The 24,696-nt window shown below is 43.1% G+C and overlaps 2 protein-coding genes across 9 annotated transcripts; one reads left to right on the forward strand and one right to left on the reverse strand.

Moving 5' to 3' along the window:
• Window positions 1-581: 581 nt before the first annotated feature.
• LOC143766110 (nuclear factor 7, brain-like) lies at window positions 582-15,992 on the forward strand. Of its 8 annotated transcripts, XM_077253519.1 has the most exons (4): window positions 717-742; window positions 10,002-10,081; window positions 12,728-12,831; window positions 13,906-15,992. In XM_077253519.1, exons 3-4 carry the CDS (start codon window positions 12,802-12,804, stop codon window positions 15,517-15,519), a joined length of 1,644 nt encoding a protein of 547 aa, XP_077109634.1. In that variant the 5' UTR covers window positions 717-742; window positions 10,002-10,081; window positions 12,728-12,801; the 3' UTR covers window positions 15,520-15,992. The 8 variants fall into 8 exon arrangements, with proteins under 8 accessions (XP_077109639.1, XP_077109636.1, XP_077109637.1 ...); XM_077253521.1 differs by lacking the exons at window positions 717-742; window positions 10,002-10,081 and adding an exon at window positions 636-650; XM_077253522.1 differs by lacking the exon at window positions 12,728-12,831 and having other exon boundaries at window positions 675-742.
• Window positions 7,311-9,079, reverse strand: LOC143766111 (E3 ubiquitin-protein ligase TRIM39-like). The gene has a single exon (XM_077253527.1). The coding sequence runs from the start codon at window positions 8,999-9,001 to the stop codon at window positions 7,508-7,510; it is 1,494 nt and encodes a 497-aa protein (XP_077109642.1). The 5' UTR covers window positions 9,002-9,079; the 3' UTR covers window positions 7,311-7,507.
• Window positions 15,993-24,696: the final 8,704 nt, after the last annotated feature.

The raw sequence follows: 24,696 nt of genomic DNA on the forward strand, positions 1-24,696 counted from the left end.
ACCACAACTGAAAGGGTAGGGTAAGCGGAAGATTTTCATAAAATCCCTTTAATTAGACTGGTAGCTCTAAAGATGGCTCAGAACTACATCTCCCAGTATGCCCCGGGCGCTGCAGTGTTGTTCCCACTAGTGAGCATCAAATTACAACGTATTATGCACACGAGACTCATTCCCCCACATGTGAGGGCACGTTTATTAGTCATTAACAAAGATAAGCAGAAAGTGGTGCTGACAAAGTGAAACAGTTGCCCATAACAACCAATCACATTGCAGCTCTCATTTCTTTAGCCAGTTTCTAGAACATGTAAGCTGGAAGCTGATTGGTTGCTATGATCAATGAGCAAAACTTGCTAGCTGATGTTGCTATGGCCAGTGCGTATAACTTGTTAGCTGCAATCTAATAGGCTAACATACAAAGCATGAAAGGTGTGAGTTGATTGGTTGCTAAAGCAAATACAAAGAATAATTAAAGCAGCAAACTGATTGGTTACTATGGCCAATTTATTGAACATGACAGCAGATTGGTTGCCATTGATGCACTTACCATGAGAGATGTAAGCTGATTGGTTGTTATGGCCAATGCACAAACCTGAAAGCTGTGAGCTGATTGGTTGCTACTATCAATGTGGAAAGAAGCTGTGCATTGATTGGTAAATATTGCCCACACTTGCTCTCCGCACGTCATATGAGGCCCAGCAGCCGGCAGTGATTGTCTGCAGCCTGTGTGGTCAGGACGCAGCCGGTAAGGAGCCCAGTGACTGGTAGGAAGAATGTTCTGGCCTCCATGTTGGAGTTTTATGACTGAAGCCTTCACTGCTATTTGTGTCCACCGTCTTTTTTTCTTCTGTGAGGAAAAATTACCTCAGGTCAGGTGATAAGTCTGCAGCAGTATACAGGTGGATATAATATATTGGGGGGGAAATTCCAGACCCCTGCTTGTTGTCAGTGAATGTGAACTTTCATTGTCATAGCTGTGATTCCAGTACCTTTCACAGCTGAGGGTCTGTTACAGTCCGGCTACAGCTGTCTGTATACAGTGATGCCGCGCTGCCCTCCCCCGTGCCGTGTGGCCACCATGGCTGCTTGTCTTATGCGGATGCTTGTTGTGTCCGGACAATGGGCCAGTGTGTGGGACGTGGCTCTCGGCTAGTCCTGTCTGGCAGATGCCGGCGGCGGTGTGTGAGAACCCCGTGTCCTCCAGAGTCTCAGGAGCGCTGAAACCTCCCATTGTGGTCATGAGAGGACTATTGTCTGAGTGTGGGGGTCCGGCGGCCTCTCCGTCACTGTCATTACTGTCCTCCCATCACCCGTGTCCTGTAATGTGGAGCTACAAGCTATAGTAGTTATATTCCTGTATATAGGGGACAGTATTATAGTAGTTATATTCTTATATATAGGAGCAGTATTATAGTAGTTATATTCTTGTACATAGAGGTAGTATTATAGTAGTTATATTCTTGTACATAGGGGCAGTATTATAGTAGTTATATTCTAGTACATAGGAGCAGTATTATAGTAGTTATATTCTTGTACATAGGAGCAGTATTATAGTAGTTATATTCCTGTATATAGGGGACAGTATTATAGTAGTTATATTCTTATATATAGGAGCAGTATTATAGTAGTTATATTCTTGTACATAGGGACAGTATTATAGTAGTTATATTCTTGTACATAGGGACAGTATTATAGTAGTTATATTCCTGTATATAGGGGACAGTATTATAGTAGTTATATTCTTATATATAGGAGCAGTATTATAGTAGTTATATTCTTGTACATAGAGGTAGTATTATAGTAGTTATATTCTTGTACATAGGGGCAGTATTATAGTAGTTATATTCTAGTACATAGGAGCAGTATTATAGTAGTTATATTCTTGTACATAGGAGCAGTATTATAGTAGTTATATTCCTGTATATAGGGGACAGTATTATAGTAGTTATATTCTTATATATAGGAGCAGTATTATAGTAGTTATATTCTTGTACATAGGGACAGTATTATAGTAGTTATATTCTTGTACATAGGGACAGTATTATAGTAGTTATATTCTTGTACATAGGAGGCAGTATTATAGTAGTTATATTCTTGTACATAGGGACAGTATTATAGTAGTTATATTCTTGTACATAGGAGGCAGTATTATAGTAGTTGTATTCTTGTACATAGGGGGCAGTATTATAGTAGTTATATTCTTGTACATAGGAGCAGTATTATAGTAGTTATATTCTAGTACATAGGAGCAGTATTATAGTAGTTATATTCTTGTACATAGGAGCAGTATTATAGTAGTTGTATTCTTGTACATAGGGGGCAGTATTATAGTAGTTATATTCTTGTACATAGGAGCAGTATTATAGTAGTTATATTCTAGTACATAGGAGCAGTATTATAGTAGTTATATTCTAGTACATAGGAGCAGTATTATAGTAGTTATATTCTTGTACATAGGAGCAGTATTATAGTAGTTATATTCCTGTATATAGGGGACAGTATTATAGTAGTTATATTCTTATATATAGGAGCAGTATTATAGTAGTTATATTCTTGTACATAGGGACAGTATTATAGTAGTTATATTCTTGTACATAGGGACAGTATTATAGTAGTTATATTCTTATATATAGGAGCAGTATTATAGTAGTTATATTCTTGTACATAGAGGTAGTATTATAGTAGTTATATTCTTGTACATAGGGGGCAGTATTATAGTAGTTATATTCTTGTACATAGGGACAGTATTATAGTAGTTATATCCTTGTACATAGGGGCAGTATTATAGTAGTTATATTCTTGTACATAGGAGCAGTATTATAGTAGTTATATTCTTGTACATAGGAGCAGTATTATAGTAGTTATATTCTAGTACATAGGAGCAGTATTATAGTAGTTATATTCTTGTACATAGGAGCAGTATTATAGTAGTTATATTCTTGTACATAGGGGGCAGTATTATAGTAGTTATATTCTTGTACATAGGGACAGTATTATAGTAGTTATATCCTTGTACATAGGGGCAGTATTATAGTAGTTATATTCTTGTACATAGGGACAGTATTATAGTAGTTATATTCTTGTACATGGGAGACAGTATTATAGTAGTTATATTCTTGTACATAGGAGGCAGTATTATAGTAGTTGTATTCTTGTACATAGGGGGCAGTATTATAGTAGGTATATTCTTGTACATAGGGGGGCAGTACTATAGTAGGTATATTCTTGTACATAGGGGGGCAGTATTATAGTAGGTATATTCTTGTACATAGGGGGGCAGTACTGTAGCAGCTGTAACTCAAGTAAGAAGCCAATTGTAGAGTAAATTGTACAGTTATACTGTTTTTACTTTCATACCTGATCTGATATACTTATGACAGGATCAGACTTGGCCTGTGATATAATCCCTGCAGACTTATCTTGGATTTCTGCTGAGTTGTAAGTAATTGTGCCAAAGGAACATCTTACATATTTCAGAGGAAATAGCATTTGTCAGTCTACACATCTGTCATTTCTGGGTGTTTCTCGCCATCTAGTGTTCATTTTCTATACCGTATTTGGTCTACAGCAATTTTAAACCCTTAGGATATGTGCACACGTTGCAGATCCGCAGAGAATCCACAGTGTTTTTTGAGGTGCAGAAATGCTGCAGATCCGCAATTGATTTACAGTACAATGTAAATCAATGAGGAAAAAAAATGCTGTACACACTTTGCGGAAAAAACGCTGCGGAAACGCTGCGGTTTAAGGTTATGTGTACCCATTCCATTATAGAAAACCGCAGGGGTAAAAAACACAGCAAATCCGCAAGGAAACCGCAGTAAAAAAGCACAAAAAACGCTGCGGAACCGCACAAAAACACGACAAATCCGCAGGTGCATTTTCTGCCAGGAGAGGCAGAATCCGCATTAATAATTCCTAAGCCTAATCTGCAACGTGTGCACTTAGCCTTAGGCCATGTGCACACGTTGCGGTTTTTACTGCGGATCTGCAGCAGTTTTCCATGCGGTGTACAGTACCATGTTAACCTATGGGAAAATAAAAACTGCTGTGCACATGCTGCGGAAAAAAACGCGTGGAAACGCAGCGGTTTATTTTCCGCAGCATGTCAATTCTTTGTGCGGATTCCGCAGTGGTTTTACACCTGCTCCATATTAAAAAAACTGCAGGTGTAAAACCACAGTAGAATCCGCACAAAAACCGCGGTAAATCTGCAGGAAAAACGCTGTTTTTGTCCTGCGAATTTTCAAAATCAGTGCGGAAAAATCCGCACACCAGTCCGCAACGTGTGCACATACCCTTAAAGGGGATCTGTACTTTTTTTTTTTTTTTTTTGTAATCTATGATACATAATTTTTTTTTATGTAGACTTGCATCTATAGCTGGGATGCTCACACTTCTGTCTTGGATACAGACATATGGCATGCATGTCCAAAATGCATCCATAAGCAAACCAAAGCTAAGAGGCAGTGTTGATTATTAGGGTATGTGCACACGTATTCTTGGCCGCTGCGGATTTGATAAATCTGCAGGGCAGAAACGCTGCAGATTTATCGCGGATTTCACTGCGGTTTTACAACTGCGGTTTTCCATAGGGGCAGCTGTAAAACCGCTGTGGAATCCGCAGAAAGAAGTGACATGCTGCGGAATGTAAACCGCTGCGTTTCCGCGTGTTTTTTTTCCGCAGCATGGGCACAGCGTTTTTGGTTTCCCATAGGTTTACATTGTAATGTAAACTCATGGGAAACTGATGCAGCTGCATCGTGTGCACATACCCTTATGGGGTCTGTCTGGGTTGTGTTTTGTCCGTTTTCTAGATTGGATTAAACAATTAAAAAAATAAAGTTCTCCCTACATCTCCCTTACATCACTATCTGGGATTGGCTAAAATACCAAGTCATTCACACTGTCCACCACAAACTACATTTTTCTCCTCCTCAGGACTACTTGCCATCTCCATGTATATACACAAGATAACCCACACAGTTTTTACACTGCATTTATTTTGTCAGTAAAGGTGCTGCCATTCTTTAGCTCCTAAGAATGAATAGAAATATAATCAGCGTTGAAAGTAATGACATAACGGGTGAGGGCTTCACAAAGAAAATACCATTTTGTTTTTTTATCATGTGCTCGTTAATTCTCAATATGTTTGTAGGGGTCGGAGCTCAGATCTTATGATATAGAGCCACCACTAGAAGGAGCTTACTGTTTATTTATTTTTTGAATTCCCTGAACTTATGTATTACTTATTCATGATCAGTGGTGAGGGTCTGACTGCATTAGTCCCCACTGATCCTGAGATCTTCAGTCTTGTTTCCTGTGTGTTACTAGATGTGGTGGTCACACATGCACACTATCACTCCCATAGATTTACAGAAGCGAAGGCCATACTTGCATACTACTGCATCACAAGGGGGACGGGGACACTGGACCCTGTTCTAATTATCGCTTGGGGGGCCAGGCCTTAACAGAGTCATACATTTATTTCCTGTTAATTGGTTATTTCCAAAGTTATCCTCTATCCTATGGATTGCTGATTGCTGGGGGTCCAGCTGTTGGGACCCCAAGTGATCCTTGAGAACCGAGCTCTGCATTAAGCCATTATTAATCTGGCTTAATGTCACCTTACAATAGCAAGGTGACATTAACCCTTCCTTACCCCATATCCCACCGCTACACGGGAGTGGGAAGAGAGTGGCCAAGTGCCAGAATAGGCGCATCTTCCAGATGTGCCTTTTCTGGGGTGGCTGGGGGCAGATGTTTTTAGCCACGGGGGGGCCAATAACCATGGACCCTCTCCTGGCTATTAATATCTGCCCTCAGTCACTGGCTTTACCACTCTGGCGGAGAAAATTGCGCGGGAGCCCACGCCAATTTTTTCCGCGATTTAACCCTTTATTTTACAAGCTACAGCGCCTAATTTTTGCACATACACACTACTAACATTAGTAGTGTGGAATATGCAAAAAAAAAGGGGGATATGAGATGGTTTACTGTATGTAAACCATGTCTCATATCATGTCGGGTTTGTGAAGGAGAAATGAAAAGCCGGCAATTGAATTACCGGCTTTTCGCTAACACCGGTGCGTATTTCTCGCAAGTCACACGCATTGTCCGTGTGTAATCCGTATTTTTCTCGCCCCCATAGACTTTCATTGGCGGCTTTTTTTTTTGCACAATACGGTGGCAAACACAGCATGCTGCGATTTTTCTACGGCCGTACAAGACCGTATATTACGGATGCGTAATATACTGCAGATAGGAGCTGGGCCATAGAGAATCATTGGGCCGTGTGTAATGCGTATTTTACGGACGTAGTTTATGCGCTCATACGTCCGTAAAACTCGCTAGTGTGAGGCCGGCCCAAGTGGCAGCTGCAAGAAGACAGCTTTTACTCTTTTCAATGGAGACTCACTTTTGGGCCACAGACCTTTTTACCATTTCCACTACCTTCAAGTTCCAGTATCTCAGTAATAGCCTAATTTCTTAATGCATTAACAAGACAGATAGAAGTGTCCAGCACCACCAGTACTTGTGTGTTTTGTTTGTTTGTTTGTTTGTTTGTTTGTTTGTTTGTTTTTGCTTTAAGTGGCATTATTAATAGTGATGAGCGAGTATACTCGTTACACGAGATTTCTCGAGCACGCTTGGGTGACCTCCGAGTATTTTTTTTAGTGCTCGGAGATTTAGTTTTCATCGCCGCAGCTGAATGATTTCCATCTGTTAGCCAGCATAAGTACATGTGGGGGTTGCCTGGTTGCTAGGTAATCCCCACATGTAATCAAGCTGGCTAAGAGATATCATTCAGCTGAGGTGAGGAAAACTAAATCTCCGAGCACTAAAAAATACTCGGAGGACACCCGAGCGTGCTCGGGAAATCTCGAGTAACGAGTATATTCGCTCATCACTAACTATTAATAGTATACACAGGGCTTCAAAATGGCTACTTGTGTGCAGTTTGCAAATGTCCATTGCACTGGATCTATGGAAATTTAAAGAGAAGGAGCTGTCCACATGGTTTAAAAAAAAAAAAAAAAAAAAAAAAAGTTCCACAATTGCCCATGGGTTGTATTGGGTATAAAAGTTTCTTTGCTAATGTATCCAAAATTGCCAATACCTCTGTACCCCAATAGCTTTGGCACTAAATTTAACATTTTAGTATATTAAGTCTTGTGCTTCGTTCAGGCAATGATATTTTACAGACCAGGATGCCTGGACTGACTACTGGTCTCATGAGTCTCCAAGTTCGAGTCAGAAGACCTCTGGTTAGTCCAGGTATTAGTCCATCAATGGACAGTTGGACAATTGGCTTAAGTATGGCTTCAAACAATTCTTTATTTATACTGTACATACTAGTTGCTTTGGATAAACTTCTTAGCAACCAGTCAGTTTCAGATTACTCAGATTGCTCAATGCATTTTTGTACAAACACATTTTATGATAAACTTTTTGAAATATATATTTTTCTTTTCATAACCAGCAGCATAAATGAAACCAATTATTTAAACTAGCTTCTAATCCTTACCCAGCCTGTATACACACCAAGTATAAGATGGAGACCTTCATTAAAGGTGGTGGTGTATGTATACAGGTGTCTTATTGGATCACACAACTCATAAAAACGAATTTGTCCAGCCTCGTAATCCAGGTATATCCCCACCCTCTGAGAAGACGGCTTGTGGGGAACAGGGATGACCCTTCTGTAGTGTATGACAAAATATTGATTCAAGTACCTGCACAGACCCCAAGACTTATCACTATGTCCAATAAGCGAGTGGTAGCCTTTCCTGGCAATGCTGGGATATGTAATTCCCAGCCTCCAATTCCCGGTGGGACAGGTCTCCACTTCCAAAAAATGTCGACCAGAAGAGAAACTCCTGGCACTTAAAACCTGGTTGTACTGAAACCTCTCTGGTATTTTTGGGCGGTTCTGCTTGGACTCTGATCCAGATGCACTTTTAAGGTCCCCAGTAATATATATGTCGTCAGACGCCGTGTTAAGGTCCAGCACAATGTCCGGTGTCTGCTCGACATAAAAACCCATTTTCCTACTTGTAACGATATCCGAAAGGGCTGTGTGTAGTGTTGCCGAAATCAGGCCTACATCCAGATCACACCTGTCATGATTAAGGAGCTCCTCAACACCCCGAAGGTCATGTTTGACTGACTCCCATCTATGAAAGACCGGCAAAGGCTCCGTCATGGTACCCAGCTCCTCCATGTCCTTTATATCTCTGGACAGATTAGATATCTTCATTTCCAGCTCCTGGATGAGACTACAGACTGATGTCCTGACCTGCTCCTCCTGGTTGGAGATGTCCTTTAGGGCTTTGTGTTCTAGGGCATCCAGCTGTCTTCTGATGTCTCTGAACAATGCAACAACACTCTCTGATAGTCCGAAAGCTTTTTCCTGGGCTTCCGTTAGATATTTTTGTAAGTCCTCTACTCTTACCTCTACAGACTTTTTTTTTTCGGATAGTTTCTCGAGAACATTTCTTAGGTTTTCCTTTCTCTTGTCTAAAGCTTCCATCAATGGCTCCACTTGATGTCCTTCGTATTCCTCAGCACCAGAGCAGATGACGCAGATGCAAGACTCCTCTTCAGAGCAATAATGTGTGAGGGCAGTTTTGGGAGAGGAACACGTGAAGTTGAGTTTAGTGAAGACGTGCTCCTCTGACATACTGTCGCCTCTCAAGTGGTTATCACATAGTGAAGCTTCACGAGTCAAACAGGATATAGCTGCTTGTAGAGGAGAAAATGTGCAATCTGTACTGAAGATATCCTCATTTTCACTCACGGGCTGTGTCTTCGGGGACGGCTGTTGTTCTGGAAACTCCACACTGCACTCTGGACAGATATGATCTCCAGATTCCTCCAGGGTGTTCTGCACATCCATACACTCCTGGCAGAACTTGTGTCCACATCTCAGCCTTATGGGTTCCTTGCAGATGGTGAGACAAGCGGAGCAGATGAGCGTATCTGCCAGATCAGCAGACGCCATTCTCGAAAATATTGAAGACGAGTTAAAAACGTCTCAGAAATCTAGTGGAGCGTGTTTTACCTTATTCCTATTCAGGGCGAGTCTGAAATGTCAGACCTCACCTTTTATGAATTATCATTAACTGGTTCTGCCCCTGGCTAGAGTAGACTATAATTTTAATTGAATACACATGCACAAGGAGAAAACTCTCACATTTCCATATATAAACTTCCTCTGCTGGATCTTTTTTGGAATTCTCCTGTTAACTATTCTGAGGAGAGCACAAGGGCAAGCCAAAAACTGATCCTGCAGACATAAATGTCAACTCGTGGGCCCTTTTTATCTTCCAGAATCTTGATGCATGTGCGCAGAGTTACCTACGCCGATTCTATCAATGCTTGATCCCCCCCCAATCACTAGTCGATGCCACAATCGGACTCCCAGCTGTGTGGAGAATGTCTTGCGTATAGGGGTTACACTAGCGGGGACATCTCAGTGCAGTTCAAAACAGTCCAGATGTGGGCCCGACCCTTCAGAATGAGCTTGTACATGGTCTGTATCCCATATTATTTAGAAACTGAGGAGTACTCTGACTATTGTCAGGGGAGTACATAAAAGTCATAGAGCCCAATAGCAAATGTCCTATTTGGGCCCCTCTCCCCTTCTTTGATCCTAATAAAGCTTCTACTCGCCTCCCGTGCCGGCGCCGTTTCAGCGGTCAGGCAGTATGTCACAGATAGGATTCAGTACCAAATATTTAGGGTCTTCTTCTAGCCCGTCACTTGCTCAGGTTTCCCCGGTTCTGACGCTAGCCCTGTCTGTCTGTCTGTCTGTAATGGCCAATATTCCTTGAGAAAGTAATGAAAAGTTTTAAGGTATTGAGCACACTTTGCATTTTTGTTGCGCTTTTTCTTTTTTCCTGCATGTGGAAAATACTCAGCGTTTTACAGTACCAGCAATGTGAATGAGATTCCTGAAATGTTATGCACATGCGGTCTTTTTTTTTTTTTTTTTCTTGCAGATTCAAATGTGTGGCATGTTAATTTTTGCAGCAGAATTTGCCCACACTGAGTGGATAAAAATACGCAACAAACGCATACGGTACGTACTTTAAGTAGCGTTTTTCCTGCCAAGACATCACGATTTCCAGCTGAAACTTCTGCTGCAAATCCTGACAGTTGGGTCATTCCATATCAAGTGATCCAAATATGAATATTTTTTTTACCTGATGTCTTTAGATTTTTTTTATTTTTTGTTTTTATGAAGTACAACTTTAGTTAATTACAAATTAAAAGTTTAGAATTTTTTTCTTCATCAGTTAATTTTTTACAGATTTTTAAAAAGCGCTGATTTTGGCCTGGTATATTTTGTTTTGGTGAAATCAAATTAAACATTTTGATGCGCAATTCTGAAAAAAACGTATGTTTTAAAATTGTGAAAACATGCATGTGTGTTACTTGTGGTCCTTGTTTATATTTGCACAGGGATTCAACTTGGGACCTATCAAATTTGTATTTTTTTTTTTTTAAGCCTTGAATCATCTGATTTTATGTTTCTGTGAGTTTCTTCCCTTTTTCTTTTGAAATTACAACTTATTGCATTCAGCATTTATATGTAACAATAAAGAAACGCAAAAAACAACTACCAAAGTGCCAGAATAAATACATCTTAATCATCATAACAACTGGCTCAGCATTTTCAACCTGAATTCATTGAACAAGCCAAAAGAAAAAACGTGATCACATCCTCAAGTGTGGTTTTCTAAATACAGTCTCATCCTGATTATATGTTAAAAACAAGATTAAAAGCACCAATATTTTTACCACCCATTTATACATGGAACAATTTTTTTTTCTACTATATCACTAAACATGTCATTTCTGAAGTGTTTAAGAAGAATAGTCCAGTAGTTAAATCCTCGTACTATAAAATATGAACTAATCAAACAATTAATAGTAGGTTTTTACACTGGCCTTCTATCATCAATGTGTCCCTTCTAGAGGATGAAATGTTATCTTGTCCATAAGCGCTCACTAGCAATGGCCGTTTCCTTCTGTGTCAGAGTATGTGCGGCTGTCATGGTGCTCGGCTCCACCTGAGTTATATCTGTTTTTGTTCACTTTTACAATGTCTGATTTTCTTGGATACACAAAGGACGGCGCTGGACCAGAAGGTGCAGAAAAGTCCTTTCTACGTCTTCATTTTCACAATCTTTGGAGAGTCCAGTAGCCGTCAGCGCCCATCATATTCACAGGTCACATAGCCAGTTGTGTCATCCATTGCCGATCTTGTGCCGCCTTCTACCACTTCATGGACGTCACTGTCTTTATTTCCACTACATGGGATGACAGTCCGGTATTGCTGAGTCCCTGTGATTGGTTCTGCTTCCTGTAACCAATATAACAAACTCTCCTCCTCCTCTTCGTAGTCCTGGTTTGAACAATACATGAACTGGATGTTAAGAATATTTTTCTCCCTCCATTTGAGGAGTTTCCTGGGTGATAAGATTTGGTGTGAATACGGCCTCTGGAGGCCCGAGCTGCCGGCCTGTCTGCTCTGTAGTCACTGTCTACCCCTGTTCAATCTCAGGTTGGGCCCTAACAAAGCTTTCTCCTCTGTCCTCTCCTGCTTCTAACTCTAACATAATAAAATAATACAGGAATATCTAACAATCATGGATTATTTGGTAAATACAGACCCCACACTGTTAGACCACAGGCTGAACAGACCTGAAATCAAGATTTTTGAACTGACACTGTAATAGTTTTATTTTTTAAAATATGATCCCATCACGATCCCAGCTTGTATTTTGGTGCAGAAGTGGCTAGGAGCATAACAGGCACATGTGCAGTTTTTGAAATATTTAAATTAAACGTTTTTTTCGGAAATGGGTTTTAAAGTTTTGCGCTTGCGTTCGCATAGGTAAATTATTATCAAAGATACTCTTGTGACATATCTGGTGAAAGCATGTACAGTTCTGAGTAGAATGGTGTTTATTTTGTTTCTCTATCTCTTTTCTAGCCTGAGTTATGGGGAGAAATGTAAGGGCAGGCAACACCGAAATTCGCACTTTTTCAGAACTTTGAAAATCAATAAAAAATAAAAAAAAATATCTAGAATTTTTTTTTCTTCACATTTTGCATTCTCTGACAAACTATTACCAAATACCAAAATCTCAAAAGAATTAAATATATAGTGGTAAAAATCATTGGTTCACTTGACATGGAATGACCCAGTTGTCTCGTACGTCTTCCTGCCATAATTTGGGAATCTGGATTTGGAGGCTGGTCAGATCCCCATCTGATGCAGATTTGTCCATTTGGAAACCTTTCTATCCTCCTCTACAATGGATCTGACTTCATGTTCCATTGGAAAAGTGGTAATAACTGAGATGGAATAATAGTGGAAATAATAACAATGGTGCATATTTGAGACTGGTGTTAATAAATATAATAGTAGTGTTATAACAAATCAAAGCCAAGCATTTTTTTTTTTTTTTTTTTAATGCTCTACTGTGTACTGTGCATGTCCTAACATTCAAATACTAAGTTAATTTGTGAACCAAACCTATTTGGACTATAGATACTGGAACATTTGGAATTTTTTTTCTGTATGCTTCTGTCACCAGGTTGTTGCTATATAATTTAAAAGCCGCAATAATGTAGGTACAGAGACCTTGATTCCAGCGTTTTGTCACTTATTGTCTGCAAGCTGTCATTTTGATAAAATCCGTTTTCTCTGCTGCAGACCTACTTGAACGTTGAGCTCTGTATATCCCCAACACCCCACTGATTGGGGGCAGCTTTTTGTGTGTACTGTGCATGGGAAGAAATCTGCTAATCAGTGTTGAGGTGAGGTTACACAGCAAGAGATACCCTGCTCATAAAACCATTGATTTTATTGAAACTGCAACATGCAGCTCTCGGATTTAAAAAATCTGCTGACAGCTTCCCTCTAATCTGTCAGCAGAAGAGATTAGCCATCCCATTTACACTGGACTGGCAATTGCGATATCCTAATGTGCCTCTGTTTTTGCCAAAAAACTGAAGGGGGGAAAAAAAAAAACTTTTAATGTTTTACCCCTTTACATATCCTGCTGATTGGTTTGGGTCCTGGTTCTGAGCCCACGACCACTCCAAGACTGCTCAGGAAGCGGAAGCTATGGTGTGTTCGGTAACCTAGGCTTATTATTGAGCCTGTGCGTGCTCAGCTGAGTGCTCCTGATCAGTCTTTTCAGTGTCTGGTGGGGGTCTCGAGACATGTATGGAGGTATAGCATTTAAAGTTTCCCTATCAGTTCAATTTTATTAAAGTCAAAATCTTCTTCTCCTGGTATGTCACATGCAAGGGGAAAAAAAATCACTGGTTAAGAATAGTGATGAGCGAGTATACTCGTTACTCTAGATTTCCCAAGCACGCTCGGGGGTCCTCCGAGTATTTTTTTAGTGCTCGGAGATTGTTTTTCTTGCCGCAGCTGAATGATTTACATCTGTTAGCCAGCATAAGTACATGTGGGGGTTGCCTGGTTGCTAGGGAATCCCCACATGCACTTGTAAGTCATTCAGCTGCGGTGATGAAAACTAAAACTCCGAGCACTAAAAAATGCTCGGAGGACCCCTGAGCGTGCTCGAGAATATACTCGTTACTCGAGATTTCGCTCATCACTAGTTAAGAAGTTCCAGGATTAGCCTTGCTCACTAGATCTGACACCATAATAAGCACGATGATTAGGCCGAACAATCAGTTGTGACTACATTCTCCAACCTGTGACTGCTCCAGGGCATGCTGCTAGTAGTGTTGCAACAGCTGGTTAGCTGCAGATTGGAGACCACTACTTTACAGTAACCAGGTTGTTTAGTTTTTTCCTTCTTTTTACTTGTCTAATATAGTATCTGATAATAAACCAATTGTTTGTTCTACTTCTAGAGTCGCGTACGAAAAAAAAAAAAACTCCCTCCTGCACAGAAGCTTTCAGTCTACGTCCTCAATCACCATACAGCAATGGATTCTACGGATTTGAGAAATGAAATGACTTGTTGCATCTGCCTGAACCTCTACACCGATCCTGTAACATTAATATGCGGACACAACTTCTGCCGGGAATGTATCGACAATGTGTTGGATTCACAGGTGATGCTCGTTGGTTACAGCTGCCCTCAATGCAGAGCGCGGTTTCGGGAACGCCCTACACTTCAGAGGAACACCACGCTGGGTAACATAGCCGACCATTTCCATTCTCAGGAAGAACGTCAGACACTCTGTGTGTACTGTATCCAAACACCGATGGTGGCTTCCAAATCATGTCTGACGTGTGAAGTTTCCCTATGTGATGTTCACCTCGCCGTACACAGCAAGCAACCAGATCACGTCTTAATCGAACCAACAATCTCCTACAGGAGCAGAAAATGCTGCCACCACAGCAAGAACCTCTTATTTTACTGTGCTGAGGATGCCCAGTGTTTATGTGTCTCCTGCTTGCCTGCAGAGAATGAGCGGGGACATGAAATCTCTTTAATAAATGATGCCTATAGGAAGAAAAAGGAAAAACTGAAGTTTATTCAAGCCCGTGTCCTCCAAGAAAGGGAGAAGATTGAAAAGCAAGTCCAGCGTCTCCAGGACCATTTAAAAAGCACCACAGAAAAGGCAGCAGGTATTGTGGAGAAAGTCAGTGTCCAGTTTCAAGACATCAGGATGAAGCAGGATATCGCGAAGAGCCGTATACTGGACGAGATCCCGAAGCAACAGGAGCAGGTGTCACTGCAGGTCTCCAATCTGATCCAACAGCTGGATAATAAGAGGGACAGTCTGTCCTGTAAGCTGACTGCTATAGAGAAGCTATGCCACATGACCGATCCTCTACTTTACCTACAAGCTGACAAAGGTGATTTGATGTTGCATAGCGATGAAAGCCTAAAAGAGCTGGAAGTTCCTTACCTGTCTGAAGATCTGCTCATTAGCACCCTGAACTCTGACCTGGCGAACATAATGTTTAACCTTCACAAAGGTTATTATGTTCAGGAGGCATCTGGCCTATTACTGGACGTGAGCACTGCTGCTAACGACGTGCACATCTCGGATGACCTGACCACCGCTTCCTGGTCAAATGTACATCAGCATCGTCCCAAAACCCCAAAGAGATTTGCCATTCGTAGAGTTTTGAGCACGACTGGATTTTCTACAGGAAGACTTTACTGGGACGTAGAAGTCAGTAAGGAGGGAGGATGGAGAGTGGGGATGGCTTATCCCAGCATAAGTAGAAGTGGAAAATCTTCTCTCATTGGAAATAATAAAAAGTCGTGGGGTCTGCGCAGCTTTAATAAACAGTATTCCGTAAAACACAATGCGAAAGAAATTCCATTAGCCTGTCGTCCTTCCTGCTACAAAGTGAGGATATATCTGGATTATGCAGCTGGACTGCTGTCTTTTTACGAGCTGGGTGACTCAATGAGACATTTGTATACATACAATACCACCTTCACTGAGGCACTGTACCCGGTGATTGTTGTGTGGGCCAATGCTTGGGTGAGGGTCTTAAAATAGGCTGGTAGCAAAATCTCTAATATAGCCAGTGAGCAACCAGTTTCCCTTACAAGTGACAGTCGAGTACCTGCCTACATAAGGGGCTATCCTGAGGACAAACTAATTATATGTGGGCATAAAGGATGCGATTAACGGCAAAGAACATTATGAGCTGTCAATCATCGCCCGGTGTACAGACCCGGTAAGCACTGCAGCTCTGTAGCCATGTGGCATAGTTAAATGCCTTTCCCCTCAATCTAAAAAATACCTGTCCACCCCCTGATATAAAAGGAAAAATTTAAGCAAGTTTAACCTTTTGTCAAATAAATTGTATTTAATAAAAAGAGTGGAAAAAGTTTTGATACACAATTCTAACCAGATTTATGATAATAAGTTATGTATTGATAAATCATTATAATTCTATGGCTGTTATCTTCATGTGATGGAACGTGTAACCTGTCTACAGTGAGATCTATATAAAAAGTTGCATAATACATTGCTTTACCGGTAATTGTTTTTGCACCGATCCAGTGTCACAAGCTGTTACATAGCCTGGAGCTGCATTTGCAGTTCTGCTGGTTTGTAAGTACAAACCATCAGCAATCATCCCACACTGCTTATAGAGCTGCTACAATGTTAGGGAAGCCCATTTTGTTTTACATCAAATTACGGTCTGGTGCCAGTCAGCACATCAGACCCTGAGCAAACAGAGAGGCTCAGATTTCAGCTCTGAGGCATGCAGAACAGTGAGTGCCGCTCTGGAATAGTACACAGAATGTAACTGAGAATCAATTCAGTATTTACATTTTATTGATGAAGCCTATAATTATAATCTAACTGAAACGATGGATATTGAAGAGCATAAATCCCTATATGAGTTGTAGTTAATCAGATGAAGGAACATATTCGTACACCGCCAAATCAGTTTGTGTAGGTACATAGTGCCGATTGTGCACTGTGATTTATGGGAAGGCCAAAAGTGGTTTGTATACGGTCGAGTCATTTAACCCTTGCCTTATTATTATTTATTATAGTGCCATTTGTTCCATGGCGCTTTACATGTGAAGAGGGGTGTACAATAATCTTAAACAATACAACTGGTACAGGAGGAGAGAGGACCCTGCCCGCGAGGGCTCACAATCTACAAGGGATGTGTGAGGATACAGTAGGTGAGGATAGAGCTGGTCGTGCAGTGGCTTGGTCGATCGGTGGTTACTGCATGTTGTAGGCTTGTTGGAAGAGGTGGGTCTTCAGGTTCTTTTTGAAGGTTTCATGGTAGACGAGAGTCTGATATGTTGTGGTAGAGTTCCAGTGTAGGGGTGATGCCCGAGAGAAATCTTGTATGCGATTGTGGGAAGAGGATATAAGAGGAGAGGAGATCTTGTGAGGATCGGAGGTTGCGTGCAGGTAAGTATCGGGAGATGAGGTCACAGATGTATGGAGGAGACAGGTTGTGGATGGCTTTGTATGTCATGCTTAGGATTTTGTACTGGAGTCTCTGGGTAATGGGGAGCCAGTGAAGGGATTGACAGAGGGGAGAGGCTGGGGAATAGCGGGGGGACAGGTGGATTAGTCGGGCAGCAGAGTTTAGAATAGATTGGAGGGGTGCGAGAGTGTTCGAGGGGAGGCCACAGAGCAGGTGGTTACAGTAGTCAAGGCGAGAGATGATGAGGGCATGGACTAGGGTTTTTGCAGATTCTTGGTTGAGGAATGTACGGATCCGTGAAATATTTTTGAATTGAAGTCGGCAGGAAGTGAAAAGGGCTTGGATATGTGGTTTGAAGGAGAGATCAGAGTCAAGGATTACCTCGAGACAGCGAGCTTGTGGGACTGGGGAGAGTGGGCAGCCGTTTACTGTAATGGATAGGTTTGTTGGGGGGGTCGCGTGAGATGGGGAAAGATGATGATGAATTCTGTTTTGTCCATGTTCAGTTGTAGAAATCTAGCGGAGAAGAAGGATGAAATAGCGGATAGACATTGAGGGATTCTGGTTAGTAGGGAGGTGATATCTGGTCCAGAGATGTAGATTTGTCTTCAGACAAATTTTATTGAGATGGTGTGGTGACATCTTGATTAAGAAATCTGCACGTTCTTAGATGGTAAGTGCAAAAAAAAAATAAATAAATGAGACGGATTGACCATTCTATGTCTGTTTGTTGTGGAGCAGAATCCATCCTAAGCATCAGACATCAGTCCAAGATGAAGGAATACTGCAACGTTCATCTCTGCCAATTGGAGTTCTATCATAGGAGCAGTGAATTCTGACTCTGAAGAAGGACCACCTAAAGGAGAAAAAAAAAAATCTCCACCTAAACTCCCCCCCCCCATAAAATATGAAGTTCATGATTTAAAGTGGTGGTATGCAACTGATGTATGGAGTTGTTGCATGCAGACCTCAGATGCCTATCTTGGCGGCTACTCCTATAGCCCCACGTGTATACTGCAGAATGTACAGTATGCAGCTCTTCTTTTTTTTTAAGTCATCAGACAGGCGATGATTGGCTGCAGGGGTTACATAAACAGAAGCGAGAACACAAAGATTTGTGGGAACCTAGCCAGAGGTGAAAATGCTTTATTTTAGGTGTATCGTTTCTCCTTATGGAGAGTGACATACCATCTCTGGCTTGTCAAGGTAAGGAGGCTTATTCGCCGTGCAATGCTCCTCTGGGAAATTAAATATGCAAATTGCCTCTTCTGAGTAAAAGAGGACTTAAACTCTATAGCGCCACCTGTTGGAAGTAGCGATCCTACAAGTCACAATCAACCCTTTAACGAGTCTTGCAATATGACTTAGGATAAAAGCCAAATCAGTATCTCAGTTCGCAGACACGGTGTTTCGGGCTGTTGGCCCTCGTCAGTGCGAAGCGAGATACTGATTTGGCTTTTATCCTAAGTCATATTGCACGACTCGTTAAAAGGGTTGATTGTGACTTGTAGGATCGCTACTTCCAACAGGTAGCGCTATGCAGCGCGCCAGAGTCCTGGTCGTTGCAGTACTGTTGCTCCGCCGCTAAGGGGGGGGCTATGGTACGTCTGATGGCACTGAAGGAGTTCATCTGACCAGGTATCACAGACACCAATACATTTCACAGTCTGGCCTCCAGGGGGAGCTAAGGGTTCTATTTATTAGGCCACTCCTCACAATCTGGTAAAACTGGGGGTTAGGCAGGAAGTTAGAGAGAAAGCTGACTGGGTTGGAACCAGGCAACACCTTGTGGCAGAGGGTGTTGTAAGGGAAGATTCGGAGGGGTCCCTGTCAGGGGTGGGATCCTGACAGAGGCCTAGCAAACAGAGAGAATGTTACGGGACCGCGCCTGCACGATATAGCGGCGGTACCCCAAGAAAGGACAAGAAGCAAGGTTTATTGTGCTGAGTGAGAAACGAGATCAACGCAACAAGGAGAATACCAGTAGGAGTCGTGCAGTAAGACGAGGCAACATCCTATTGAGGCGCATAACCGGTGGCCGGAACGCCGAGGAAGTATAGAGCTCCAAGCCAAACTTCAAACCTACGGCAGGACAGTCAGTTACAGGCGGGCTGTCTCACCCAGACCCAGGAAGACACAGGGGGGTAACAACAGGAGTGGGGTGACGCTGGAGTCCCGGAAGAGCTCCGAGCCTCCCCGTCATACGGGTGCGTCCTAACCGTAAGATCAGGGGGACGTAGAGGGAGAACATCAGAATCGAGTTGTGAGGGAACACGAGAAACAGACACAACAGTTGTGGGGACTATCCCGTAAGCACAGCAGGGGAGGACCACAACACATAAGCGCAGGAAGGTAGGCACAGATTTCCACCTGCAAAGGGAACTCTGGAGGTGCCATCGGACCGGCCGGACTTGCGCAGCCCAGTTAACCGTATTCCGGATTGAGGACTCAGAAGCCTTCAGTAAAGAGGTAAAGAGACTGCAACCTGGTGTCCTCGTTATTGACTGCGACCGGCACTACACCGCACCATAACATCAGCACCATACCACCACCTTTTATTGTGCGCCCCTCAGCAGGGTCACGGACTGGGCCTAGCCGCTGTGACAACCCCAGAGCAGAGACTCAGAGGCCCGGTACCGGGTACCCCTCGGCCCTGCGGCAGTGGGGGCGCTGCAATTTTGGCGTCACGAACAGGATCTACTTAAGCCTGAAGAATCGGGTCATGTGTGCCTTGGAACTGTGATTTATTATACTTGGACTGTGACTTACATAGTTACATAGTGCAGAGGGAGAAGGAGGGCGTGCCATGGGAGGAGATTACCAAAGCGGCGCCAGAAGTAGCGACCGCCCCCTCCGACTTCTGCTGCGAGATGACGACTTGCCCAGCAGCAGAGGAGAACCGCCCCTTGATTTGCAACGGCGGGAACGAGGTGAAGAAGGAGCTCGAACTCGGAGACATGGCGGAGCCAGGTGCATGCGTTGCCGCCGAATGCCGGACAGCGATGACGATCAGCAAGTGCCTGAGCAGCGGCGAAGTGAGCCTGGCTTGCCCTCACCCACCAGAGGCGGACTCGCGTCCACCGCCGGTGAAGGATCTGGACTCCTGGGAGCCGCCGACGGAGGAGCCGAGCCTACCTATCCCCACCACGGAGCCATGGAGGGCGGAGCCACATCAGGAGGCCACCTCGGAGGAGCCGTGGTCCGGGCTGCAGCCGATTCCAGTGTCCTCGTCAACGGAACAGATCGACATCGGTGGAATCACATCAGGTGCAGGTATGGACGGCGCCCTTACTCCCCCGGCCGATTCTGCTCCCTCGACCGATCCAGCTCTCCTGACCGCTCCCGTGACCGCTCCTCACCCCAGCAATAACTGTTTCTTCTCGGTGGAGCGGGTGATCCTCACCCCCGACGCGATGGGGAAGCTGGTACCTCCACTACCGATCAAGATGGGAGAACCCATAGACGTGGGCCCAGACGGGGTGGTCCTCCGGTGGGACACCCCCTGGACCGGGCCAGATGGAGCCCGGGAGGACGGCCTCACCCTTGCTGTGCTCACTTGGGAACAGCATAAACAATGTTTAATCTTGCATTGGAGACACCGAGACAAGACGGAACAACTTGACACGCCACAAACGCAACGCAGAAAGTCTGCGCACGGCAGGAAAGACGTGGTAAAGCGGGGAACTGTGCTGGCCTTCCACCCGAAGAGGGGTTGGGGCTTCCATACAGGAACCGGGACTACCGACTGACGTCTTCGTTACTAGTTATAACGTGAAAACTCCCTGCTGTAACCAATATGGTGACCCATTGCAAAGGGGGGATCAGGTGACCTACACCCGCCACCGGAGTGCGCAAGGGTGGTGCGCTCGGAATGTCCAACACTGTGAGCCTGAAGGGGCGTCACCTGTTGCCCCGACCATGACTGATCCGGGCTTGACAGATCTTGTTACTCTCACCACCGTCCGCCTTGTGGCGGCTACCGAACTTGCAAACAGGGTTAGCCTTCAGATCCAGACACCGAGTGATCTGACGGCACCTGAGAGATCAACCACCGGTACTGATACCGCATCGGCCGCGGATCGGAGACCACCCCCTGCACAGCCACAATCAGAGTAAGCAAGAATGCTTTATTGAATGTACATAGTTAATTGTTTTCACTGTTTTGCTGCTAAAACCCGTCTAGGGTTATTCTTAAAGGGATCCCTTTGTTGACCCGGGATCCCTATTGTTTTTGTTTGTTTTCTACTTGTAGCTTCAGTTATCAAGAGACTGCCGAATCATGGACGGTGAATGATTCAAAAACTGATTTTGTAAATAGTTTGCACCTTCTTAAAGGTGCTCGCTACTGGTTTTACATAAAGAAAGGACACTTTGCGAAGATACTGCTTTTGAAAACATTACTGGAGTCCTTATTGCGAACAAACTTGCAGCTTGAGAAGTTGCACTACCTCATAGAGACTTGGTCCCCTCTTAAAGGGGATGTTCATTGATAGTGCTTAGAGAATGATGATGCTCTAAAAGAGAAAGTACTAATGCTGATATGTGAAAGTTGAATGTAACTAACTAGTTGATTGTAAGAAATGTTTAATGATGTTGATAGAAGAACGAGGACAGGAAGTGAACCCGTACGGGGTTAGTTAGTGAGTCCTCCTAGGAGCCATACAGAGATGGCTCAGTGATCTTGAACTGAAAGAAAAATGATATGTTCTATACTGTGTATAGTAGTGGAAGGACAGTAGGCCCGGGCGGAAAGGGGCGGTCCTGTACAGAAAGGAGAGGCAGTAGGTCTGGAGCAGTTAGGACAGGCGGTCCTGCAGACGTAAAGTGCAAAAACGTTAAGTAGCCTTATAATGTCTTATAAGAAGGTCTTTAGTGGATTTAGCGAGTACTTCCTTAAAGGCAATGTTAAATTATTGTTCAAAGATTTTGCACTTAGTAGAATACCCGGTTGGGTAAGAGAAGTTATTTATAGCCTGTTATTGAAAGTATTTAACCATGTTTGTAACGTTCAAGTGTCCTCACCTCCCATAAAGGGAAGCTCTGTTAAAAAAAAGTTTACTTGTATTTTCAAAATTGTATGTCTTTTTGCTGACATGTATTGTTGTTTTCTACCCAGTCCAGGAGTACTGGATTTAACCGGGGGGGAGTGCAGCGCCCCAGAGTCCTGGTCGTTGCAGTACTGTTGCTCCGCCGCTAAGGGGGGCTATGGTACGTCTGATGGCACTGAAGGAGTTCATCTGACCAGGTATCACAGACACCAATACATTTCACAGTCTGGCCTCCAGGGGGAGCTAAGGGTTCTATTTATTAGGCCACTCCTCACAATCTGGTAAAACTGGGGGTTAGGCAGGAAGTTAGAGAGAAAGCTGACTGGGTTGGAACCAGGCAACACCTTGTGGCAGAGGGTGTTGTTGGGGAAGATTCGGAGGGGTCCCTGTCAGGGGTGGGATCCTGACAGAGGCCTAGCAAACAGAGAACGTTACGGGACCGCGCCTGCACGATGGTGATTTGTGGCTATGTAGCGCTATATGACAATGGCATGCTGCTTTCACAGTTGGGAGGGTAGTTGTGCAAAAATCGGGCAGGTTTGGATTCTTGCCCATTGCCCATGTTGTAACACGAAGCATCTTTTTAGCTGTAATTGTAGCAATGGTCCATCCATTGTCCTGTGGCCACAAATTCCTTAGCCTGACTGTTCAGACCGAGAGGAGGACAACTTTTCTCTTAGAGCGTTAGACACCACAGCTAAAAAATGAAGTTCTAGTTGGTCCATAAGAAATGACACCGCCTAAATTGTCTTCCCTCCACCAAGTAAGGCAAAGGCTACAGTTTCAGAAGATTTGAATGTCTGTAATGGGTGTACTAGTTTTTAACCAATGGTATGTTTTGTTTCCCACCCCTTCCCGTTTTGATGTTCCTTTTATACATATTGCCTGAAGAATGAAGAATTCCAAAAAGGCTTTAGTTAAGATCAGACATTTGTACTTTGGATTCTTAGCGACCTCCTATAAGCGACTTGTATCGGACTTCATGCAGGTAACGGAGATTCTGGCCAGAATCGTTTGTGGTAAACGTTCAACAGAACATGGTGCCCACAAAGTTCGGCAACTGCGTGATTTGCCGACGGACAAGAGATACAACTTCATATCTAAATCTTTACTACATTGTCTACAACTAGAAAGAGATTTTTGCTCGTTTTCAACATTTGGCTAAGGGCTATGTGGACGGTATGGAGCTTTAACCCCACATTTTTTCAGCTCTGATGTGACCCTTTAGGTGGCAATAACATCAGAATGATTCAACAAATCCCAGTAATTTCTTTAAAAAAAAAAAAACGCACTATGGGAACATGGCCAAGAGACATGAGGAAGGAGGGGGGGAAGGACTGAGAGACATGAGATCAGAATGGTGTAACAAGGGGGAAGGATGGAGTGATATGGGGCAGAATGGAAGAACATACAGGGCAGAATGGAAGAACATACGGGCCAGGAGTGAGACGTGGGGTCCAGAATGGAGTACATATGGGAGCTGAATATGGGACATTATTACTTTAGGGGCTAACTAAGGGATATTATTACTGATGTGATGTATTTTATATTTGAAGATACTGTTTTCAGTGGGGGGTTGTCCGGTTGCTTTGCAGGGCGAGACTTGTTTTTTTTCTTCACTTCGCGTAGTGGAGAAGTCGGGGAAAAATTGGAGAATGTGCTCTAGATAACTTATTTTCGACAGAGACGTGTCCTGGCTGTTAGAAGTGATCATGGTCTGTGGTGGATGAAGATGAAGGACTTCAAATAGAGACATCATCAGTGAGTCAGTGGGTTACCTATACACTGACACTATACACTGTATATTGTATACAGTGCTGGTGTATAATGTCACTGGTGATCCCTGTATTACCTGTACACTGACACTATATGCAGAGCTACTGTGTATAATATCAGTGATTACTATATTACCTGTACACTGACACTATATACAGAGCTCCTGTGTATAATGTCACCAGTGATTACTGTATTACCTGTACACTATATACTGCGCTCCTGTGTATAATGTCACTGGTGATCCCTGTATTACCTGTAAATTGACACTATATACTGAGCTCCTGTGTATAATGTCACTGGTGATCAATATTACCTGTACACTATACACTACAGTGAAGGAATTAATTATTTGATCCCTTGCTGATATTGTAATTTTGCCCACTGACAAAGACCTGAACAGTCTATAATTTTAAGGGTAGGTTAATTTTAACATTGAGAGATAGAATATCAAAAATAAAATCCAGAAAATCACATTGTATGAATTATATAAAATTATTTGCATTTTACAGTGAGAAATAAGTATTTGATCCCTCTGGCAAACAAAACTTAATACTTGGTGGCAAAACCCTTGTTGGCAAGCACAGCAGACATTTTTTGTAGTTGATGATGAAGTTTGCGCACATGTCAGGAGGAATTTTGGTCCACTCCTCTCTGCAGATCATCTCTAAATCATTAAGATTTTGTGACGGTCACTTGGCAACTCGGAGAGTCAACTCCCTCCATAAGTTTTCTATAGGATTCAGATCTGGAGACTGGCTGGGCCACTCCAAGACCTTAATGTGCTTCTTTCTGAGCCACTCCTTTATTGCCTTGGCTGCATGTTTTGGGTCATTGTCTTGGAAGACCCAGCCATGACCCATTTTTAATGTCCTGGCGGAGGGAAGGAGGTTGTCACTCAGGATTATGTTACTGTACATGGCTCCATCCATTCTCCAAATGATGTTGTGA

Source organism: Ranitomeya variabilis, chromosome 4, assembly GCF_051348905.1.
Source record: "Ranitomeya variabilis isolate aRanVar5 chromosome 4, aRanVar5.hap1, whole genome shotgun sequence".
Lineage (NCBI taxonomy): Eukaryota > Metazoa > Chordata > Amphibia > Anura > Dendrobatidae > Ranitomeya > Ranitomeya variabilis.